Source organism: Camelus ferus, chromosome 5 (genome assembly GCF_009834535.1).
Source record: "Camelus ferus isolate YT-003-E chromosome 5, BCGSAC_Cfer_1.0, whole genome shotgun sequence".
Classification (NCBI taxonomy): domain Eukaryota; kingdom Metazoa; phylum Chordata; class Mammalia; order Artiodactyla; family Camelidae; genus Camelus; species Camelus ferus.
Genome location: NC_045700.1, coordinates 84,707,047 through 84,728,144, shown reverse-complemented (window position 1 = coordinate 84,728,144; position 21,098 = coordinate 84,707,047). Strand labels below are relative to the sequence as shown.

At 40.9% G+C, this 21,098-nt stretch overlaps 1 protein-coding gene across 1 annotated transcript in view; it reads left to right on the top strand.

Moving 5' to 3' along the window:
* Positions 1 to 9,182, top strand: part of AP1S3 (adaptor related protein complex 1 subunit sigma 3) — a 56,909-nt gene extending 47,727 nt beyond the window's left edge. The window contains exons 4-5 of the mRNA XM_032480343.1: positions 2,743 to 2,880; positions 7,220 to 9,182. Of these exons, the coding sequence (XP_032336234.1) occupies positions 2,743 to 2,880; positions 7,220 to 7,255 (174 nt within the window). The 3' untranslated portion in view covers positions 7,256 to 9,182. The remainder of the gene's footprint in view (positions 1 to 2,742; positions 2,881 to 7,219) is intronic.
* The last annotated feature ends 11,916 nt before the right edge of the window (positions 9,183 to 21,098 follow it).

The following is a 21,098-nucleotide window of genomic DNA, read 5'->3' as shown; positions in this document are numbered from 1 at the left end:
GGGTATAGGATTGTGTCTCAGCGAATAGACTGTAATTTTGAATCGGTCATATATATATGCATATATGTACATGTGTGTATGTATAGATAGATAGATGGAGAGAAAAAGAGGAAGGGAGGGAGGGGAGGAGGGGAGAGGGTGAGCGAGTGAGAGAGAGAGAGAGAGAGAGAGAGAGAGGGAGAGAGTGGGAGAGAGTCAGGCTCTCTAGGGAGAGGGGATGGAGGTTGATAATTATACAGACACACGTGTTGACTTGATGCTGTTTTCTAATGAATGAAGAGACCATAACCTTTGCAGGTGAGTTAGGTTAGTTCTTCTGAGTTGGCCATTTATTACAGTGGTATTGTATTTATTTGTTCTCATGCTTCTAGATTCAGTTGGATCTTTCAATATAAGCCATTTTCCTTGTGGCATCTACAAGTTTATTGACCTACATCCTAAATATATGGAACAATTTGTGAAAATATTGACATCCACTTTATGTAAAGTCATAGGGTTCAGTAGGATCAGAGGACTGTTGACCTGGGAAGCCATGAATCCCCAGCATCGTAAAAACAAGGCCTGCATGGTGGCTGACTCGTTCATTTATCCTGCAGACACTTACTGCCTCCTACTGTGTGCCAGGAACCAGAGATCTGAGGATGACTAAGTCAGGGTCTGAGCCGGAGCCCTCAGTACAGGGGCAGTGATGAGAAGTAGGCACGCACTCCTGCACACAAGATGGAAGAGAGAACACAGGAGGCGATGCAGAATCCCAACGAGAGGAAAGGGCATTTGGAGCAATCATTGTGCCCATAACTTTGGAATTTGGCCATGAAAAATGAGCTTGAGTTTTTGCCGGCAGAATGAAGGAAAGGACATTTGAGGCAACATTCCAGGAGTTTCTGGAATGTACAAAGGGCAAAGGCGTGAAAGAACAGGGTGAGTTTGTGGACCGTGTGGCTGTGGCTTGGGGTGAGCGCCAGCATAGGAAGCCAGGGAGCAGGACCTGGGCGGGGCTGTGAAGATCCCGGTGCGCCATGCTGAGGAATTGAAACGGTCCCGAACAGAAGACCTTACATGGAAAGGAACTGGATCAGCATTTTAGCAAAGTGTTAGGGGTCCTTGGCCCTGTGTGGGCACAGGGCCACTGCGAAGGTCACTGCAGTGGCTTAAGTGAGAGATGTCACAGGCCTGAGTGGCAGCAGTGACAAAGTGGGCAAGAGGGGGAGGGTTAGGGGTTTCTTTACAGGATGGGGTCAATAGGAACTGGTAACCAAATGGACAGGGATGAGAGTGGGAGGGGGAGGAATGATAGACGGGGAAAATAAATTGAGCTGTAGAATGGATTAGTTGGAGCCACTAGATAGGGGTTGCATGTACTATGCAAAATAGGAACTAAAGGAGAAAAGACTATGGTTGACTTCACTCTGGGATGTGGGGACCTGGACTGAGGAATATCCAAGTGGAGATGTCTGGTTAGCAGGTGGAAATACTGGATTAGCACTGCACAGGGAGATCAGGCCCAGACATCTAGGTTTGTTAAGCCACCTGCATGTGACACATGCTGTAGAGAGTCGGAGTTGTCTAGGAGGGTGCATGTGTTGCAGAGAGAAGAGGCTCTCTTGAGAAACACCAGTCTTTAAGGAGAAGGTGGGTCCCTGGAATGTAAGCATCCTGCCCCAGAGATGTTTGTTTTGCTGACTGATGTGTCCCAAGCACTTTGTAAATACTTTCTTAAACAAATGCAAGATGGTGGGGGAGAGGAAGAAAAAGCATCCAAGGAACCTGAGAAGAACCATCAGAGATGGAGGAGGGAAATGGGCCTTGAGTAGTTCTGCAAACATCAGGCAGCAAGGGAGAGGAGATTTTCAAGCAAGAGACTGGGGGAGAGTATCTGATGCTGTTGAGGGGTAGAGGTGGGACGTCCAGCTAGACCTGCAGGAGGGTGTGGACGGGGGAGTTGAGGAACGTGTGAGAAGGAAGACAGCAAGGACAGTGCCTGAGTGGCTGTGTGTGGCTGAAGCATTGGAAGCGAGCCTTATCTGGATTGCGGGGAGGGCTCTAGCTCCTTGCTACAGTTAACCAAATCCATCAGACTCTGCTTTGGTCTGTGGCAGTGACCGTGGTTCTCGATGGTTCTCCCGGACCAGCACCATTAGCATCACCTGGAAACTCCTTAGAAGTTCAAACGCGAAGACTTTACCCAGACCCACTGTATCAGGGACTCCGGAGGTGGGGCCCAGCGGTGGGTGGTTTAACAGGCTTTCTCCGTAATTGGGACACACTCTGAAGTTTGGGAACTACTAGCCTGTGACATAATTTTGAGAGGAATTAGCACAGTTGAGCTAATTTGCCTCTGAAGCGTGAGCTTCTGAGAGTTCTGAAGCTGGCAGCCAAATGTACAGATCAGAGAGGAAGGGAGCGCTGCCCTCCTGCCTGCAGTGCGGTGGGGGCTCAGCTTTTATCTGTGAGATGGGAGGATGAGCAGGGCGGCCTCCCCCCTCGACTGAGCCTCAAATTTCCAGCTGTGACATTAAACAGTATTATCTAAGGACGCGCTCTGCTTTAATAGAATGCCGTTTTACTTTCATTCAGGGTCTGGATTTCCCTAGTTCTACTTTTCTGGCCTTAAAATACCCTCTGATATTTTTCCCTTTGGTGTGCCACCTGGGGGTCAGTGTTGAAAAGTTTCAGACATCAGTGGATGTTTCCCCTGATACTGCAGCAAGTTAATCAAAACATTTGTTTTTGACCTACCAGGTCTGCGAGCTGGATATTATCTTTAATTTCGAAAAGGCTTACTTCATCCTGGACGAGTTTATAATGGGTGGAGAAATCCAGGAAACATCCAAGAAATCCGCTGTCAAAGCCATCGAGGATTCTGATATGTTACAGGAGGTCAGTATCCAGTTTCTGATGCCCTGGGAGACGATGATGATGGTGATGATGGCATCAGGACAGTTTCCCAAGCCCTGGGAAAAGGTGGTGGTGGTGGTGATGTGTTAGCTGACACTCACTGAGTGCTTACTCTGTGTTGGGTACAGTTTCTAAGTAACTTACATATATTAATCTATTTAATTATCACAGCAACTCTAAGAGGTGGGTATACTGTTACCGTCATTTTAAGGATGAGTAAACTGAGGCACAGAGAGGTTTAGTGACTGCTTAACATCACACAGCCAGTAAGTGTGGAATAGAGATTTGAACCCAGGCAGTTGGGCTCCGAAGTCTTTGCTCTTCATGTTTGAGCTTTTCAGTGAGCTTTTCACTGTCAAAATGGCATTAAACACTAGGTGCTATTCTTTTCAAGAATACTTACTTGGGAGGTATAAAAAGACTTTCATTAAAATGTCTGTGCTGGCCTGGGAAAGGAGAGCAGCAGTACATCGCTGTTGTGTCTGCCAGGAATACTAGAACTTTGTTATTGAAGACGGCATTTATCATTTTAATTAAAATTTCCTACCTTCATGGAGAGGCTGTATGTGTGCTCCTGTCTGCATAAATAAATTGGGAATTTGTGGCTTGCTAACCAAGGTATGAATGGGCCCTGAAGCATCATTTGGTCACACTTGTATGAAATACACTGGAGCTTTTCTCATAGTGCAGTCCAGCTTTGCATCGTCCCTAGTAAGCAAACTTACCTACGTTAGCCCCTTCATGTCCTGCCCACTTCAGCCCACTGACTTCTGCCCTCCCAAATGAGATGCTCTGACCAGCCCCTGCTCAAGCGTGCCTTTGAGGGCCTGGGTTCCCTCCCAGCTCTGCCACCTCTGGGTTCTTCCCACAGCATCGTTGGGTCTGTCTTTTCTGTTTTCTTAAGAGCAGGTCAGAACATTCCAGAGCATTATTAAGAGTCCTTAAAAATTGGTGTGAAGCCCTTCTGCGCACTGTTTGGAAATAAGAGCCTGCTTCGGCCTATACAGCAACATCTTTGACGCATCTTTGAGCTGATTCCTTGCTCCTGCCCATCCCGGGAGCCAGTCCTCGGAGAACTGACCCTGGGAAAGACGCAGGGCACCGCCAAGCCTCTGGGTGTGTTCCTATTAGGAAGCTAATGCATTTCTTTCTAGAGGGCTTATCACCTCAAAAAATGCATTTCAGCTTTCTGATGTTTACTTGGCTCTCTCCAAATGCCGCAGGAAGGGAATTTTACAACGTACTTGAGAAATCAGTGGCTTGGAAATTCCACAGAACAACCTTTTTAAAAATATGCTAGGGATTATTTATAATTCTATCCCCAGGGCCCTCACTGTGGAATCACCTTATAGGAGAAACAGACATTTAATCGGGGTCTTTAGCACTTCAGTAATGAAAGCTCCTTGAGTTGGGGCCAAGACATAGCTGGGTTATTTTGAATTGCCCCCTTTGTAGGAAATAGTTTTAAAGAACTCACAGGGTTCCATTTAGAGCTGGGAAGCAGATATTGCCTGCTATTTCAAGAGAGAGGCCTTTTACAATTAAACATTTATTGGTCGTTCATGTCCCTGGTTATTAAGTGGAAGGTCTTGATAGGTGGGTCTCAGGGGACCCTCCATTAGCCCCTGCGTCCTCATGGTGAGCAGGCAGTATCATGACTGCCTTCTAAATCTCTCACTGAATTAACAGCACCCGCCAAATAGAAACAGCGTTACCTAGCGTTCTCCTGGGCTCTGGTACTTCAGCTAAGTCAGTGAACATTGGGGGAGCTCGTTGAAAAATTGACTTTGTATATGTGGTTTGCTGTGTATAGCTGGTTAGAAAAGGTTAGCATGAATAGACACAAGTAATATGATTGCATAAGGAGAAAAAAATGCTGTGGTTTTTTTTTTTTCCCCTGTCTTTTGGACCTAAGCATGTATTGGTAGTTGCTAAAGTTTGAGGCCTTTGTGATACTGCTTTTACTTTTAGTACAACTGAAAATCAAATCTCAAAGTAGCCCTAGGACTTTCCCCTGACCCTTACTCAGTAAAAAATTTTTTTGAATAAAAAGACTGTCTCCATGTATTTAGTAAGAAGAGGCATAATCTTAAACCTTTGTATGCTCTTAAACTTTTTCTAAATGTACTGGGGCTAGAAGTTGATGATATGGAGAGAAAGGAACAGTTTAATTGATTGGGGATGACTTTAAGAGGTACCTTATTTTGAAGGTACCTGTGGACAATGCTGCAAAAATGATTGGAAGGAAAAAGAAACTGAAAGAAGCTAGTGATCTTCAAATGCAGAGGTTGCAATTTCTGGAATCACCAGTGGGGGCGACAAACAGAAGATGGTAGGACGGCAGAATAAGAAAGCAAGCTAAGAGCGGAGGGTCAAATGATACCTCATTAGGTCAAGCAATAAGGTACCTCATATGCGTATGTGCAGATTCATGAGAAAAGGCTAGGTGCACCCCAACACTGTCACCTTAAAAGCAAAAACCATGTTAAAACAGCTAAGCCAAACCATAACACAGTAAAAAAAAAATAGTGTGTATATGACTAAATACACAAGACAAACACTGCAGTGCTGGATGGATAACTGGAGGGGTCCCAAGGTACTCGAGTCCGCTTGTGAAAGGCCAGGGCAGAGCACTTCAAGAATGTGCCAGTCCTGTTCCAACCTTTCAAGTGACAAGCTCGAGAAAGGATCAACCTCAAATGTCATTGACTCATGTAACCTGAGTCACAGCACAGCTCAGAAGGGGCAGCCAGTGCAGTCCTTAGCACGTTGACTTCTCCGGTGATGTGGAGCAGAGCGCATAGCTAGAGGCCAGTCAGCTGTGAAGCCAGAGAATTGACAGCTCTGGGGCCTTTCCGGGTCCAGGCCCCTTCCCTGCAGGCTCATAAGGTCAAATTTGCAAAGGTAGGTTATCTCGGCTGCAAAGAATTCATGGCCGTGTAAGGAATGTATAAGATGTTACAAAAGTGTGTCAGGCACTTAATGAATGAAACCCTTATGCTCTTGTTCTGGATTTTGCGATATTTGTCCAAAAAAAAATTCGTAATGTACTCTCATTTCTTGTCTCATTCTAAGTAAACTCTATACCCAATTTTGTGTTCCTGTTTAAATGGTGTAAACTCTAGGTACCACGAAACAGTCATGGACCTCTGGCCAATGTGCTACCCCTGCCAAGATTAAAACACAGGCAATGTCTATACAGGACAGAGGTCTTAAGGTGGGGGCTTCTCTTGGCCAGTGCTCGTAGAAGGGACATAAGAGCCTTATAAGAAAGTGCGGATGATGGAACACGAGTGTTTTCAGCAGAGGAAGACTGGAATTCTAAGCAGAGCTGGTGAAAGCCAGTTAGAAAACCTGGTTTCTAACCCTGGTATCCTTTGAGCCATCTTCCTTACCGTGGTCTTGGTCTGTTTGGCCCACGCTGGGCGATGTTTTCCCTGGCAGGTGCACGTGGATCACGTCCCCTGGGGTTCAAGCTTGAGAACAGGTTGAACATGGCTGATTGCATTGCCTGTGACTTACATGGAAGAGGTAGGGGTGTTACCTAAGGCTACCCCCTTGAGATCCCTTATTGATTCAACCCAGGTGCCACTACGTTACACAGATATATTTGTTTATGACAGGAGGGAGTGCGAGAGAAAGTCCATCCTGTCACGCACGAGAAAGGGCTTACAACATCACTGTAACTTTCAGCTTGCCTGTAATTGTGAATCTGTTCAAACATTTTTTTTTTTAAAGTACTAGGAAAAAATTATGGCCTTGTGGCCTGTTAGCAAACTTGGTAAGTGATGAAGAGGATAAGGAAACAGAATTTGTATACTTTGGAGGGAAGCATTTTCAAAATACGTGGAGGAAATTCTTAAGAAATGTGCTCTGTTTTCCGTTATGTCTTGGCAATAAGATGTTCTGTATCTGTAATGATACACATTATACAAATACAATTCAGATTTCTCTAATACCTGTGCCTGGAGGTCATCCTCATGACCATCTTAGCAGGCACGTTTTTCTGAAGTCAACAGTGATAGCTTGGCAGCTGTTGCTTCAGCCTTTCTCTTATCAGACATTCATTTTATGGTCAAGCTTAGCTTTTTCTCTTGTTGAAAGTTATTTAATTCCAGCCATATGGATGTGTTTACAAATCATACTCAAACGTTGAACCACCTTTCTTGAGTAGAATACAAAGATTTATGTCCATGTACACTTCCAGAAGCTTCTTTTCAATAATGGCAAAATAAACATGTAGAAGAATGAAGAAGTTTACAAAGTCTGCTAAAGGATGTGGTTTGAAGTGAAATTGTTCTAATATTTGGTTCTTTTTCAGACAATGGAAGAATACATGAACAAGCCTACGTTTTAACCACATATCAACTTGAAGACTCCAAGCGCTGCATGTTGTGAACCTGTAAATACGCAATGCCTTGCATCCAGTTATTTGATAGAGCCTTCTGCACCAAGCCAAAAATAACTTAAAAGGGATTCTTGTTAACTAAGAAAAGTTAATGTTGTTTAACATAATATATTTATCATTATTACATGCCTGTATTATATTGTATATGACTACTTGGGTGTTTAACTGCTTTATAACGCAATAGACTGAATATTTGTTTGCAATGTTTTAACTCCATGTCATATTTTTGAGCTATTTTAAATAAATCTGTTGCAATATACTTGTTGCATTTGACCCTCTGCGGACAGGCTGAAACTGTATTGTAATAATCCATGATTTTGAATGTAAAGTGTATCTTCTATCCATAATAATTTTTCTAGATGTTTAGCTTTTTAAATTGTATAATAATTCAAAATTATGTTAATAGTTCAGAGGACATTTTTAATACACTTAATACTGTAATTTCAGTCCAGATACAATGTATCTGATTTTAATGTCCTGAATTCATTAATTTTTTTCAGGACTGGAATTAAGGAAAATAACCAAAGATAGAATAGGATATAAGTGTTTTTGATGCCTTGGAAGCTGCTATCTAGGCTGAGATTTTAATTTCACCTTCTGATTGAATATAAGGGGCATTCCAGTAAGGTGTGTTTTTTACAAACTACGTATTTATTAAGGTTTTGGGACATCTGGAGATAAAGTGTCTATGACTTCTCTTATAAAAGTAGTATAGCAAAGATTAATAGCAGTAGCAGTAATAATTATTACTACTACTATTTTCATTGTCTTTTATGTTCCAAGCACTCTTCCTTGTTTGAGAAATTTTGTTTCCAGTGTTTTCATGTATATGGAATATATTTGAACACTTAGTGTTTATTAGGCTTACTTGGAGCACTTGAGATTATTGCAGCCTATACAGTAGGTGCCTTTTCTCCTTTTTCCTTTCCTCATCTCCTAAGAAGATATTTGCTCTGACTGTTACCATCGTGACTATGTCTCGTTCATGCCTCCGGGAATGAAAGTTCTATGAAACTAGGTGGTTTAAGCGATCAGACGTTCTCGGGAACCAGCTCGTGCCCTTCTGTCTCGGTGCCCCGCTTTTGATGACTTACCTGTGCATTTTCAGTGTTAGTTTTGAGGTCTAGTATCACCATTGCAAAGGTTAGGGTCCCTCTAGTGTTCTTCCTAAGAGAAGAGTGTTCCTGCTGTTGGAGAATCCTCTTCAATTCATCCTGCCTGACATATTTAGGGGAAAATGGCAAGACAAGAGTGGAAGAACATGAGGAAAAATTGACCAACTCCTCAGTATAACCGTTAGTAAAAGGAAACAAGTCAGATTAGTATATGGAGTAATTATGGGGCTTTTAATAGGCAGTATTTCCCCCAATTAATTATATAATTGTAATTAGGGCATCAGATTGAAGTTTGTCATTTTTATCACTTTGTTTACTTCAGATCTTTGATTTTGTGCTTTAGCTTTCTTTTTTTTAAATAAAGCAGAACTCTTTAAAAAAACATTTTGTAAAGGTAAACTTTATGTAAGTGGATCTAAGTTTTTCTGGTTCTTTTGAAGTTTTCCAATATTTTTGGATGAAGGTACTGACTAAACCTTATTTAGATGTATTCCACCTATTCTGGGAAGTTTCACGTTAGACGTTTGAGCTACAGACAGGGTTCCTCAGACTTCGCGTGAGCAGCACACATAGAATATGGGCATAACGATACGTCACTCGGGTGAATTCAAGGGATTTTGGGGACATCTTACATGGACCTTGGTGAAAATAATCATTATGTTTTCTTTATATTATATAATTGTAATAAAACTACCAAGTGAAAGAAAAGATAATAAATATTAAATTTGTATAAAACTTCCAAATAAAATTTTTTAAATTTTTAAATGAGGAACTTGAGTGTGTTTTTATGAATATAATTTTTTTTAATGTTAGTTATTATGCTTGAAATTGCTACCCGTAATTCCTGGTGAAGTCCCTGTAATATGGCTCTTCATTTTCTCAGGCACTTACCATCAGGGAGAAACCTCATAGGCAGGTGACAGAAAATGAGAGAAGAGAATTTATTGCTTTGCTCCTATTGGCTTCTTTCTCACCATTTCTACATTTTGAGAATCTGATCTCTTTACATGTATAATCATTGATCATTCTTTAAACCTACTAACTCCTTTTCTTTCATTAACAGATGTAAAGTGAACATTTCTTGTGATAAATCAAGTGACTTTTTAATTCAAACTTTTTCCCATATCAAGTCTCCTAAAATAATGACAAAACATTTTCGTCAAATATACACATGTTGTTTTTCTACACCTGCTAATTCTTTACGAGTTGTATTGTCCTCCCTATGAAACATCACTGACGGACTGTGTTGTTTACTTTTCTAAGGTTTAATGAATAAATTTATTGGTAAATGTTACTGCATTTTTTCACATGGTCCTTGCAATTTTGGATTAAGTTCAGAGGATGCTCTGGAATATATGTAAAGCAAGCCAATGACTGTTTTTCAATAATTTGCAAAGGGAGGGTCATTACATTTTTTCTTTTAGTTCTTATTTTAACTTTTGACAAACTCTTGAAAAACTCTGCCCATAGACAACGTACTATGGTATTCAATAGTGATAATCTTTTTTGTCATATAAAGCTAAAAACAGAAAGGACTGTAACAGCCAGGGCTGTGTTAGATTCACCTTTAAAAATATATATATAAATATGGTTTTTTTTTCTTTAATGGAGGTACTGGGGACTGAACCCAGGCCATCTCACTCACTCCCCAGAGTCACCTTCTGATAGTTATATTTAATGTGGAATTCAGATGTACTTTTACTCTTGATAAGTTTTTGTGAATAGACTCACACATTAACTGAATCCAGGGTTTCTCCTTGTATCTGTGCCATCAGTACATAATTTATATACTGTCTCCATTGTAACTTACTTGTTTCAAAGTGCTAATTTACTCTTTGATTAGCTAGTTTGTTTTGCTACATTACAGAATAAATAATGATCTAAGCATTTCTCTTCAGGGCTTCACAGCATAGTTCCTAACAAGGGTAGATTAATACGAGATTATGATTTAACCATTTTCTAGATTAGAATTGTTTTTGTGTCTTTGTCATGTCTTCTATCTAATAGTATTATTCAAAAGTGGTGCTTTTTGCTCATTCCTTTGGAAAATATTGAGCATTTTCATGGAGGCTGGTAAAGTGGGCATTTCTGCAACCATGTGTGGATTGTGTGGGCTTTTGCTGTTATTAGCATGCCCTTAGAACTTGGTTTATGAGCTACACCTGATATTGTTATAATTTGTAAGAGAACTCTGCTTCTTACTTTATATTTGCACATGTTTAAAATGTTAGTTAATCTTGTGTAAAGTGGATGTTTCAGAGAAAGATACCAGCATAATTGACTTGATAATATTTTGAAGTAAATAAGAGATTTAAGCTGAAGAAGAGGAAGAATTACGAGAACACTGGGTTCCCAGTGTGAGATAATTCTCATACTGCTTCAGCAGTGATTTAAACTCTTTCTTATACTATTTTTTGGAGGGAGAGACATCTGTTGAATTTGTGAAGCTGCTAGTTTTAATAAAATATTTCCACTATGGTGGAAAGATGTCTATAAAATTTAAGACTACATAAATGTGAGGAAAAAAAGTACTAATGTACTTGTAAGGGGTTTATGGTCAAAAATTAAGTTTCAAAAAATAACTTAGATCTTTACATGTTTTAGAATGGTACAAAAATAAATTTTACAGTTATGATAAAAATATAATTTTGAAAATGCAGTAGAAATTGGAAGTATTGAAATACCAATTCTTATTTAATAAAATAAACTTCTAAAGATGTCTTGAAATATAAATATTACTTTCCTTTATGGAGAATTAAATAATTTTGGGGAATCTGTATTAAATGAATTGTTTAAATTATATTTTCCTATTTTTAAAAATAACCATTTTTATTTCTTGAAACAAATTTTTAATGATATTTTACCAGGTCAGAGTTTGGCTAATTGTAATATTAAAAGCCAAGCTGAAGTGATGGCTGGATGAGTGAATAAACCAAGCCACATAATAAGAAAAATGAATAAAATCAATTACATTCTACTTAAAATACCCAATCTCACATGGTAATAGCAGTAGTTGTAAAGAAAATAGTGTGCATAATATTTCCTCTATTAGTCAAAAACTAAATTAAACATGTAAAAGCAGAGAGCAAATTGAGTTGGAAGAAAATTTAAATCTTTTACCTACATACACAAAAAAAGCTCAAAAATGACAAATTATAAAGTAAAAATCAGGCTAACTCCTTACTTTGGGAAGTGTTGCATGTGTACATTCTTTTACTTACACCCTCCCTGCTCTCCGTGCATTCTATATTCAAAATCTTATGAGCCAAAATACACAATCACTGAATTTGGGAATTCTTCTAAGGCAGCCACCCAAAGGCTATTTGAATATCATTTCAACTCTTGTGAACTTCTGAATCAATGGGAAATTGCTTATTTTTATTTTTTAAATTTCTACATAGGATTTTCAGCCATCAGTGTCTCAGTACAGAGTGGGCCTTAGCTCACTGGTAGGGATGTTCTGAGCCATAAGGCTCAGTGTCCCGTTTACGTTCAGGGCATCAAAATGGCTGAGTAACTGGGGACCTTCATGGGGGTCCAGAATGTGCCCCTGACAAGGTGCATGAACTTGCTCTTTGGAATGGATGGAACATCGGTGTCAGATGGGATCGTGGAATTGAGCTAGTCTAAACCACTCATTATACAGAAGAGGAGAGTGATCAGTACATTAACATTTGTGCTCTGATCAGGTCCCAGTGAATCATTTGTTTAATTAAACCTTGTCTTGATCAAAGGTGTTACCTCATGAAAGTTTTTGATGAGCTTGTTTTCCTGCTATGAAATAAAAGCCTAATGACACTCAAGCATGTTTTTCACCCTTTTAAATGATACAAGTGAAATATACTGAGTGCACTTTAAATGAAGTATACCATTACAGGCGTAGGAAGAAGAGCTATGCTTGGAATACAGATAAAGTGACTTACCAAGGGTGTGTGGTGGGGTTTTGGAGGTAGAATATCTTATGGTTTCACAGGGAAGGAGAGAATAGAGGAATAATATAGTTTTTGACTAATATTGAATAAAAGGGACCAATGATCTTGAAAAATCATTGAACTCAGAGACATTTCCTGCATTTAGCTAAAGCTTATTATTCCAACCTTGTTTGTACCTAACTGTGAAATAAGACCTTCACATTTGGTTCTGAGTCAAGGAACCAGTGCTGAATGAAGCCAAACACTGCTGGAAAAATGCGGTAGAGACCAGATGTTCATTTACCAAATCATTTCCTTGTTTCCTCCTGGGCTTACAGCTGGACTTCATTTCCCAGCTCTTGAAGTTTGGTTTGCCCACAATAGAATCATAGCCAGTGGCATGTGGATCGAAGTAACATATGCCCAACTGCAGGTCTGGCTCAAAAAATATGCCCACCTGTGACCCTCCATTCTGTCTTTCCTGGTTTATAACTCAAGGAAAATACTCCACGATCCAGAGAAGGCAGAGCTGGGAGATGGAAGGAACCCAAAAAAAGGTTGTCAGGAAAGCCAAACAAGCAGGAACAGCCACACTGGACTGGTAATGTATGACAGAAGTAAATTTCTATGGTGTTAAGTTGCTGAACTCCAGGACTTGTTTGTTACAGCGGTGAGCCTACCTTGATAGGTGAAACAATTGTGGGATCAGAATGCGTTATAATCAAGTTTATCTTCAGAGAATGGGCTCCATTTCCAAACTCTGAAAAGTTTTAGTACAACTGAAATCATAAGAATTCCTAGCGAAATTTCTTTAATGAATTTTCAAATTATATTTAGTGCAAAAAAAAAAAAAGAAAACTAAAAATAACGCCCAATGTTGGATGGCACAGATAAACAGCATACACTGCTGAAGAAGCATTTGTTAGTGCATGTAAATGATATTATAATGATCAAATCCTTTATCTGCATATTCTGAGAATCTAATGCAGGGGTAGGCAAACATGGGCCAAATCCAACCTGTGGCCTGTAAGGATGGATGTACCGTTGTAAAGCCTTATTAAAAGAGGAAAGAGAAACAGGAGGAAGGGAGGCGGAGGGGGAGGAGGAGGAGGAGACTTCATGGCTCCCAAATTCTAAAATTTTTGCTGTCTGGCCCCTTCAACAACAAATTTGCCCACTCCAGATCTTACTTAAGGAATAATCCAAAATATGGAATGTCTACATGGACAAGGATGATCTTTGCAGTAGTTTTGCAGTAGTTAAAAAGATTAGGAGCAACCTAACTGCCCAGGATAGAAGAGTAATCTAACTATTAAATTATTCACATGAGGGTATTTTACCACCAATAAAGTGATGGCGAGTGAGGGCCGTGGGTCTGTGATTGCGACTTTTGCCCGTCTTGGGAAGCCTTCATGGACTGCCATGCCTCACAGACATCTTCTCACTCCTAAGTGCTCAAAGCAGATGCTGGAGAAACTGCGCGTTTTAAACTTTGATAACGTTCTGCCTTGAGTTTAAGAAATAGACCTGACGGCTTCTGACACCTGTGCTCTGGCTTTTAGGACCCTTGTAGCAGGGAGGTGTCACCTGGGGTCATATAGTGCGGAGATGTTCTAGATCAGGACACTCTATTCTTTGCTCTTAAGGAAGCTTCTCCTTTTCCGTGCAGCCTGCAGGACCCCCTCCTCGGGTGGGGTTCAGGTGCTCTTTGATTGATCTGTATGTCTTTCTGTAACCGGATGCTGTAAGGCACGTTACATACCCCTCATCACGTGTGACTTCAGTGGTTATTTCCATAGAAGTCTGGCTTCAGACCCTTGCCCAGGAATGTAATCAGGGTTACATTTTTGTTTTGTTGAAAAACGTCACACATAGTTTACATTGTTTGCCCTTTTTTAGAGAAAGAGACAATGTTGATGGTTTCAATCTTTCCAATGTGGAATTTGAGAGGAATTTGCTAACCCAGGTCCTGTGCCAGCAATTTCTTAGGAACTGAGCAAAGTGCAGCTTACACGCTGATAAAATCTATCTCATGTTACTCTAAACCCTGCCATGGTCCCCTGGTGCCTGTGAGATAACGTTCACGCTCCTTGGCGTGGACCTAGGCCTTGCCCCAGCCTCTCTGCCCTCAGTGATCACAGTACCCCGCATGCAACTGTGCCCCCAACGTGTGACAGTCACTTGCTTTCTTCTGCAATTTTGTATGTCTGGAACCTACAATTTATATGTCACCTCCTAGGAGAGTCCTTCGTTGATCACTCCAGTTGGGTAACAATCTCTCTTTCTCACCCCTGACACTGTCTTACCCATACCCCATGTCTTTATTATAATTGAAAAGCTTTTAAATACGTTTAAAATAAATTTATTTGCAGCAAGTGACTTTCCTATTGGACAGAGAATTGCAGAGTTGAGACTGTAACCCACATGTCCGGATTCCTAGTGTAGTGCTGAAGTTTTAGAATTCCTCATTCAATGGCACACTTAACATATTTAATATTGGAATTGGAGCTGGGTTTAAATCTCAGCTCTGCCACTTATTCTCTGTAGGACCTAGGGTTTTGTCTAACCTCTCAATTTTTTTCGACAGTAAAACTGAGGGGGAAAATATTCCCTTTTCCTTTAAGGTTGTTGTGGGAATTAAATGAAGTAAAGCTTGTAAGAGCTTGGTTCAATGACTGACAATTAGAAAGTACTCAATAAATGTCAGCTAAAGCCTGTTATGGCTACTTGAATGGTGGAATTGAGCTGTTGTGGTGACAGACATTCTTCTGAGACTGCAGTCAGAAAGTAGATTGATTTGGGACACTGGTGAGTGGGTAGATGAGAAATGTGTTGAGGAACTTTGCCAAAGAAACAGCTGAGTAAAAGGCCAAATTCCTGGCTCAAGATGTTTTTAAAAATGGACTTCTGCCTGTTCCTAGATTGGCCAAAAATGTACTTGAAATGGAAGAATGGAAGCTTGACCAAGAGGAGGAGGGCAAGAAAGGAATGTGGTTGTGTCCTTCAGGTGATTCAAACTTCTGGATGTTCTTGGAGACACCTAGGGTCCGGCACCGGGCTCCTCTGTGAACTTGTGACCCAGAACAAAAGAAATCTTGGTGGATTCAGGATAAGCCTATGTAACACCGACAAACAAGCCATTCACCTATCACCGGCTGCTGTCTCCAGACCCCTGCTAGGAGCCCCTCCCTGCCTCTAGCCTTCTCCAGGGCACCTCTGTATGTTCATCGCTCCATCAGAGGTACCCTGCCTTGGTGCAGTGACCCATTTCTGTCCCGTTAGCAAATCCATGCAAATATCCCAATCCTCTTATCAGTCCTTGCCTCTGAAAGGCCCTGCCCTGGCCCAAATAGAACATGCCAAGCCAGAGATCAGGGGGTGGGGGGAGGAGGGACACAACTCCACAGTCACAGGATTTGCCTTGAACCAGGACTGAATGTTCCTTGCTCTCGGTCAACCTGTGCTCAACCCTCGCTCCACAGTCCCTCTTCTCTTTTGTTGTCCCCTAGGTTTGGGGATCATAGAGGTGGGATTTTTCCACCTCTGATCTCTGGCCTCTGACCTTGGGCTGCCTGCTTGCAGCCTCCTCCAGTTCCCTGTGGCTCTGGAACATTCCTTGGTATTTGACCCCTTGGACTTGGCCTCAGAGTCCACTCCTCTGATCCATTTCTCCCAGCAGCTCCGAAGGCAGAGGCTGGACCGTATCACACCCACTTCCCTGCAGAGGTGAGGCAGTTAATGGTTACTGATGCTGAGTGTTTACTTGGGGTCCTCAGGATACACACCTTTTACCTCAGTCCTCCCCACGGTGTGAAACGTCCAAGTCATTGCAGGAGACACTCAAGAAAATAAGGTCCTGTGATGAAAATGCTTTAGAAACATTTAGAAATTTTGTACAGTCTCCCCTCCTTCGTGGAGAGTGACAGTACATCTGAGCCTACTGTAGGCTTTGGAAACTCCTATTGTAAAGAGACCTTTTAACTTGGCATTTCCTAATTGTACTTGAGTGACAGAAACATTTTTCCGGAAAGTACTTTTAATGACCCAGATAACTCACGCGTCATGGAGAACGTGCCTTTGCTTCACGTGACACTGATGCTCCGATGAGGAGAGGGTCAGACCCTCGCATGTTCTTGTCCACTTAGTGCCCACAATAACCATATGAAGTGGATATTATTACCCCCATTTTATTTTATTATTTTTAAGAGCACTTTCAGGTTTATAGCAAAATTTTGAGAGAGAGATGGATGTTTCCCTGTATACTCCCTACCCCAGCACATGCACAGCTTTCTCCATTATCAACATCATTCACCAGAAAGGCACATTTGTTTTTTTTTTTTTAACTAAAGATAAACCTACATTAATGCATCATAATTACTCAAAGTCCATGATTTACTTTAGGCTTCACTCTCGGTGTTGTACATTCTATGGGCTTGGACAAATTTATAAAGACATATATCCATTACTGTAATAACACAGAGTATTTTCATTGCTATAAAAGTCCTCTGTGCTCTGCTTGTTTATCTCTCCCTTAACCCTACTCCTGGCAACCACTGCTCTTTTTACTGTCACTATAAATTTGTCTTGCTCAGAATGTCATGTACTTGGACTCATACAGTATGTAACTTTGTCAGCTTGGCTTCTTTTGCTTAGTAAGAAGCATTTAAGTTTCCTCCATGACTTCATAGCTTGATAATTCACTTCTTTTTAGTGCTGGGTAATATTCCATTGTCTGCAAGTACTTCAATGTATTTATCCGCTTATCTACTGGAGGACATTTTGGTTGCTTCCAAATTTTGGCAATTATGAATAAAGCTGCTATAAACATTTGTGTGCAGGTTTTCATGTGGACATAAGTTTTCAGATCCTTTAGGTAAATACCAAGGAGTGTGATTGCTGGATCATATGGACCATAGTATGCTTAATTAAAAAAAAAAGGTCAGACTGTCTTCCAAAGTAGCTATACCATTTTGCATTCCTATCAGCCGTGAACGAGAGTTCCTGTTGCTCCACATCCCTGCCAGCACTTGGTGTTGTCGGTTATTATTTCCATTTTAAAGTTGAGACTCGGAGAGGTGATGTAGTTTTGCAGAACTCATGCTTCTGGTAACCTGTAGAGACTGGGATTAATCCTACTGGCTTCCCTTTGGGTGTGGACTCAGTGTTCCAACTGGCAATCCGGAGTGAGGAACATGCCATTTTATGTCTAATCTTCTGGTGCCACCTGTCAGAATGGCAGCAGAGGGGCAATGTCACCTCTCTGGACAGCTGCCCAGAGTAAGAAGGGGACCCATGCCATGTTCCTGTGGGGCTGACTGGTGAGTCCAGCCTGCAGAATCTGCTTCTAGAATTCGCTCATCTGTCTCCCTCACTGACCACCTCCAGTCCACCTCTGAGAACTGTCAGATGTCTTTTCAAAAGATTTTAAAAATTCAGACTATTTCCATTACCTCTGCCTTTACTTCCCTAGTTCAAGCCACCAAAATTTATTGCCAGGATATCATTAAGACCCCTTATCTGGTCACTTCCATTCTTGCTTTACTATAATTCATTCCTGTAACAATAAGCATGATCTTTTTGAAATAACAGTCCCATCATGGCACTTATTTTCTCAAAAACCTTCAAAAGCTTCCCACCATGCATTAAATCAAGTTCAGATCCTTTACCATCATCTACAAGAACCTGGCTCCTGCCAACATCTCCATCCTCAGGTTGTTCTCCTATTGTTTTACTGGGGCCATGCTGGTTTTCACCCCTGATTTGTGAGCGAACCCAGCCAAGATCAGCAGCACCTCCTAGCGGAGCCCCCGAGCGTGTGGGCAGGGACAAACTCAGTGATGGAATCCACAGAGGTTTCATGCTTGTTTGCCGCAGGCACCATTTGACAGTAAAGGGCCAATTGTCCGGCTTCCTTCCTTTACTCACTTACGTTTGAATGCCTCCTACTCAAAGGGGCTGTTCCTGACTGTTCCACTACTTTCTACTTCTTGTTTTATTATTTTATTTTGTAACAAGATAAATGTATTTCTATTCCTACTTTATTCATATGTTTTCAGAAATACTCTTGTTCTATTTCTTTACGTTGCTTTCAGCAGTTACCAGCACCTAAAGTGATAGGATATATTTATTATCTACTTATTTACTGTTAATCTTTCTCAATAAGCTACCAGAGGGCAAGGTTTTTGTCTTATTCATTACTGTGTCCCAAGGGCTACAACAACCCCTGTGCAGATTAGATCTCAATAAATATTTGTTGAATGAAGGACTGATATTAAATCTTTCTACCTCAGCGTGTATGTTACCCTTAGGGGGCCTCCTCTGATCCCACCTACTCCCACCCAATGGTGATATGCTCAGGCTGGGCACTTCTGTTCTCTCTAGTACTTCCCTGTTTTAACACTGTCATGCTGCTTGCCTATTCATCTGTGTCCCTCATTACACTGTAAGTTCCTGGAGACCAGGACTTCTGGCCAGGAACTCATTTTATCCCTAGAGCTTAGCATAAAAACTTGATACATGGCAATGATTGCTAAATATGTTCTGAAGGCATGAGTATATATTCAGCACACGTCCCATTCTGGGATGAACGAGTTTGGCTTTGTGGGAAGGGAGGATGCCAATAGAGAGAAAAATACCCCAAAAGGAGAATGAGATGTCCCTATGTTCATTGTTGTATTTGTATAGGATTTATTTTATGAAAATTGAAAATTTCACTTTTAGTTGACCGAACTGTCTACCCACAGATGATTTAAAATTGTCCCTGAAGAGGGAATGACGCAGAAAAGCAAGAATAACTGGTGTTGATGTGTGAATTACACCCCTCCGAGTCACTCAGCAGCCTACTTATCAGTTACATCAGGCTCCTCTCGGTTACTGTGTTTATGATGAGGACTTGGATTCAGAAGACTAAATGTACTTCAAGAGCCCTCAACAATTTACAGGAGACACTGCCAAACGTTTATCTCATGGTTTCCATCAGCTCCCACTTAAGCCTGTCCCTTTGAATCTGGTTTTATCTGGATAAGCTAGGAGCAAGAAACAAATTATTAAAGATATCCTTCTTTGAGGTTAAAAAGTACCCCTACCTGTGACCTACAGTGCAGAGCATATGCAAAGCTGGGTTTTTTTTTTTTTTTTGGGGGGGTTTTTGTCCTCTTTCCTTACCTCCCTTTCTACCTCCCCCAGTTTCCTTGCATTTTTCTTCTTACTCCCCCCCCGCTGGTTCAGGTGAAGCTTCTTCCTTCTTCTTCCTCATTGTGAGTTTTCGTTTCATTCGTAGTCTGGAGGGACTTTCGGGTCTATTTTTCAGTTTCGGTGTTTCTAGGTTCTGGTTCTTGTTTTCTTTCTTCTTTCTTTACTTTATCTGTCTCCGTTCTCTTCTCTTTCCTCGTCTCTCTCTTTTCTCTCTTCTCTTTCTTTCGTTTTCTCTCTTCTTTCTTCTTCCTTTCCTCCCTTTTCTCTCCCACCCCACCTCCTCTTCCTTTTTCTTTGTGGGAGACTGAAGCCTCAGTAAAAGAGTGTGAATTCATCTACAACAGTACTTAGATCACCTGACGGTGAGATTGCTGTCTGAGGTCAATGCTGCAGTCAGTCCCTATTCCGAAAGAGCAAGTTGTAAAAGGAAGTCTGTGCTGCCTTGGAAGAGTCCAAAGCTTTTGTTCAGTTTGGGGAAAAGGTCCAAGCTCATGGCGTGAAGATGTGATCTGTCTCATTGTTTTCTAAGTGGAAAGACCCAGAAGAATGAGAGAAATGAGTAGCTAATGGAGTAACGGGTTATTCATTCTTTTGCACACATACCACTTTTCCAATGCAAAACTGTGACTGTGGGTAACTAAAGCAGTTGGAATTAAAATCTCACCCTCACTAGTTACATCTGGCTGGGGCGAGCAGATGACATAATGCATTGAGATGGTTCGCACAGTGCCTGATACACAGTGAGTGCTCAATAGACGCAAGTTGCAATTATTTCGTTGTTGTTGTTATTGTTAGTATTTGCTGAGTTCTTACTATGTGCTAGACACTATTCTAGGGGCTTTGTATTTCCTCATGCAGTTAATTCTTCTAACAATCATATTAAGTAAATATTCTTATCACTCCATTTTACATTTGAGGAAACAGACACAGAGAGCAAGATCACACAGATGGCAGGTAAGTGGTGACGCCAGATTGTCATCATCACAAGCATCATTATTACCACCATTACTTACATCTGGCTTTGGGGACTATATGTGAAGGAGGATTTCTGAGTAGTTATTAAATAGGATAGGACTTTTGTCTGAGAGAATTTTAAAATAAGATCTATTCAAATTACAAAACAAATGTAAGTTTATTAGAGAAAAGTTTGGAAAATGCAAATATTTCTAGTTTGAAAAGAAAATGAACCCCACCTGCTAACCTACTCTAACATGAAAACTTGGATAATAATACCAATGCTGGCTTCTAACCAATTACAAAATAATATATTTAATTTCTTTCTCAAGGAACTTTTCTATAAATGGTAGCCTTCCTTATATAAAGTACTTTGACGTCACTTAATTTTGTACCCCATCATACCACTTAATGACTATATTGCACTTTATATGTGAAAATTTGCTTCTACTGGACTGCCTTTTCCAGAATAATAAAAAACAGCACTCCCTGAGGGCAGGCCTCTTGTCTCATCATCTTTTCATCCTTTGCTCAATGCTCAGAATACAATTATTGATTGATTGAAGCACACACAGCGTCGCAAGTATGAGAGCTAAGTCTTCCTGTGAGTCTTCTCAC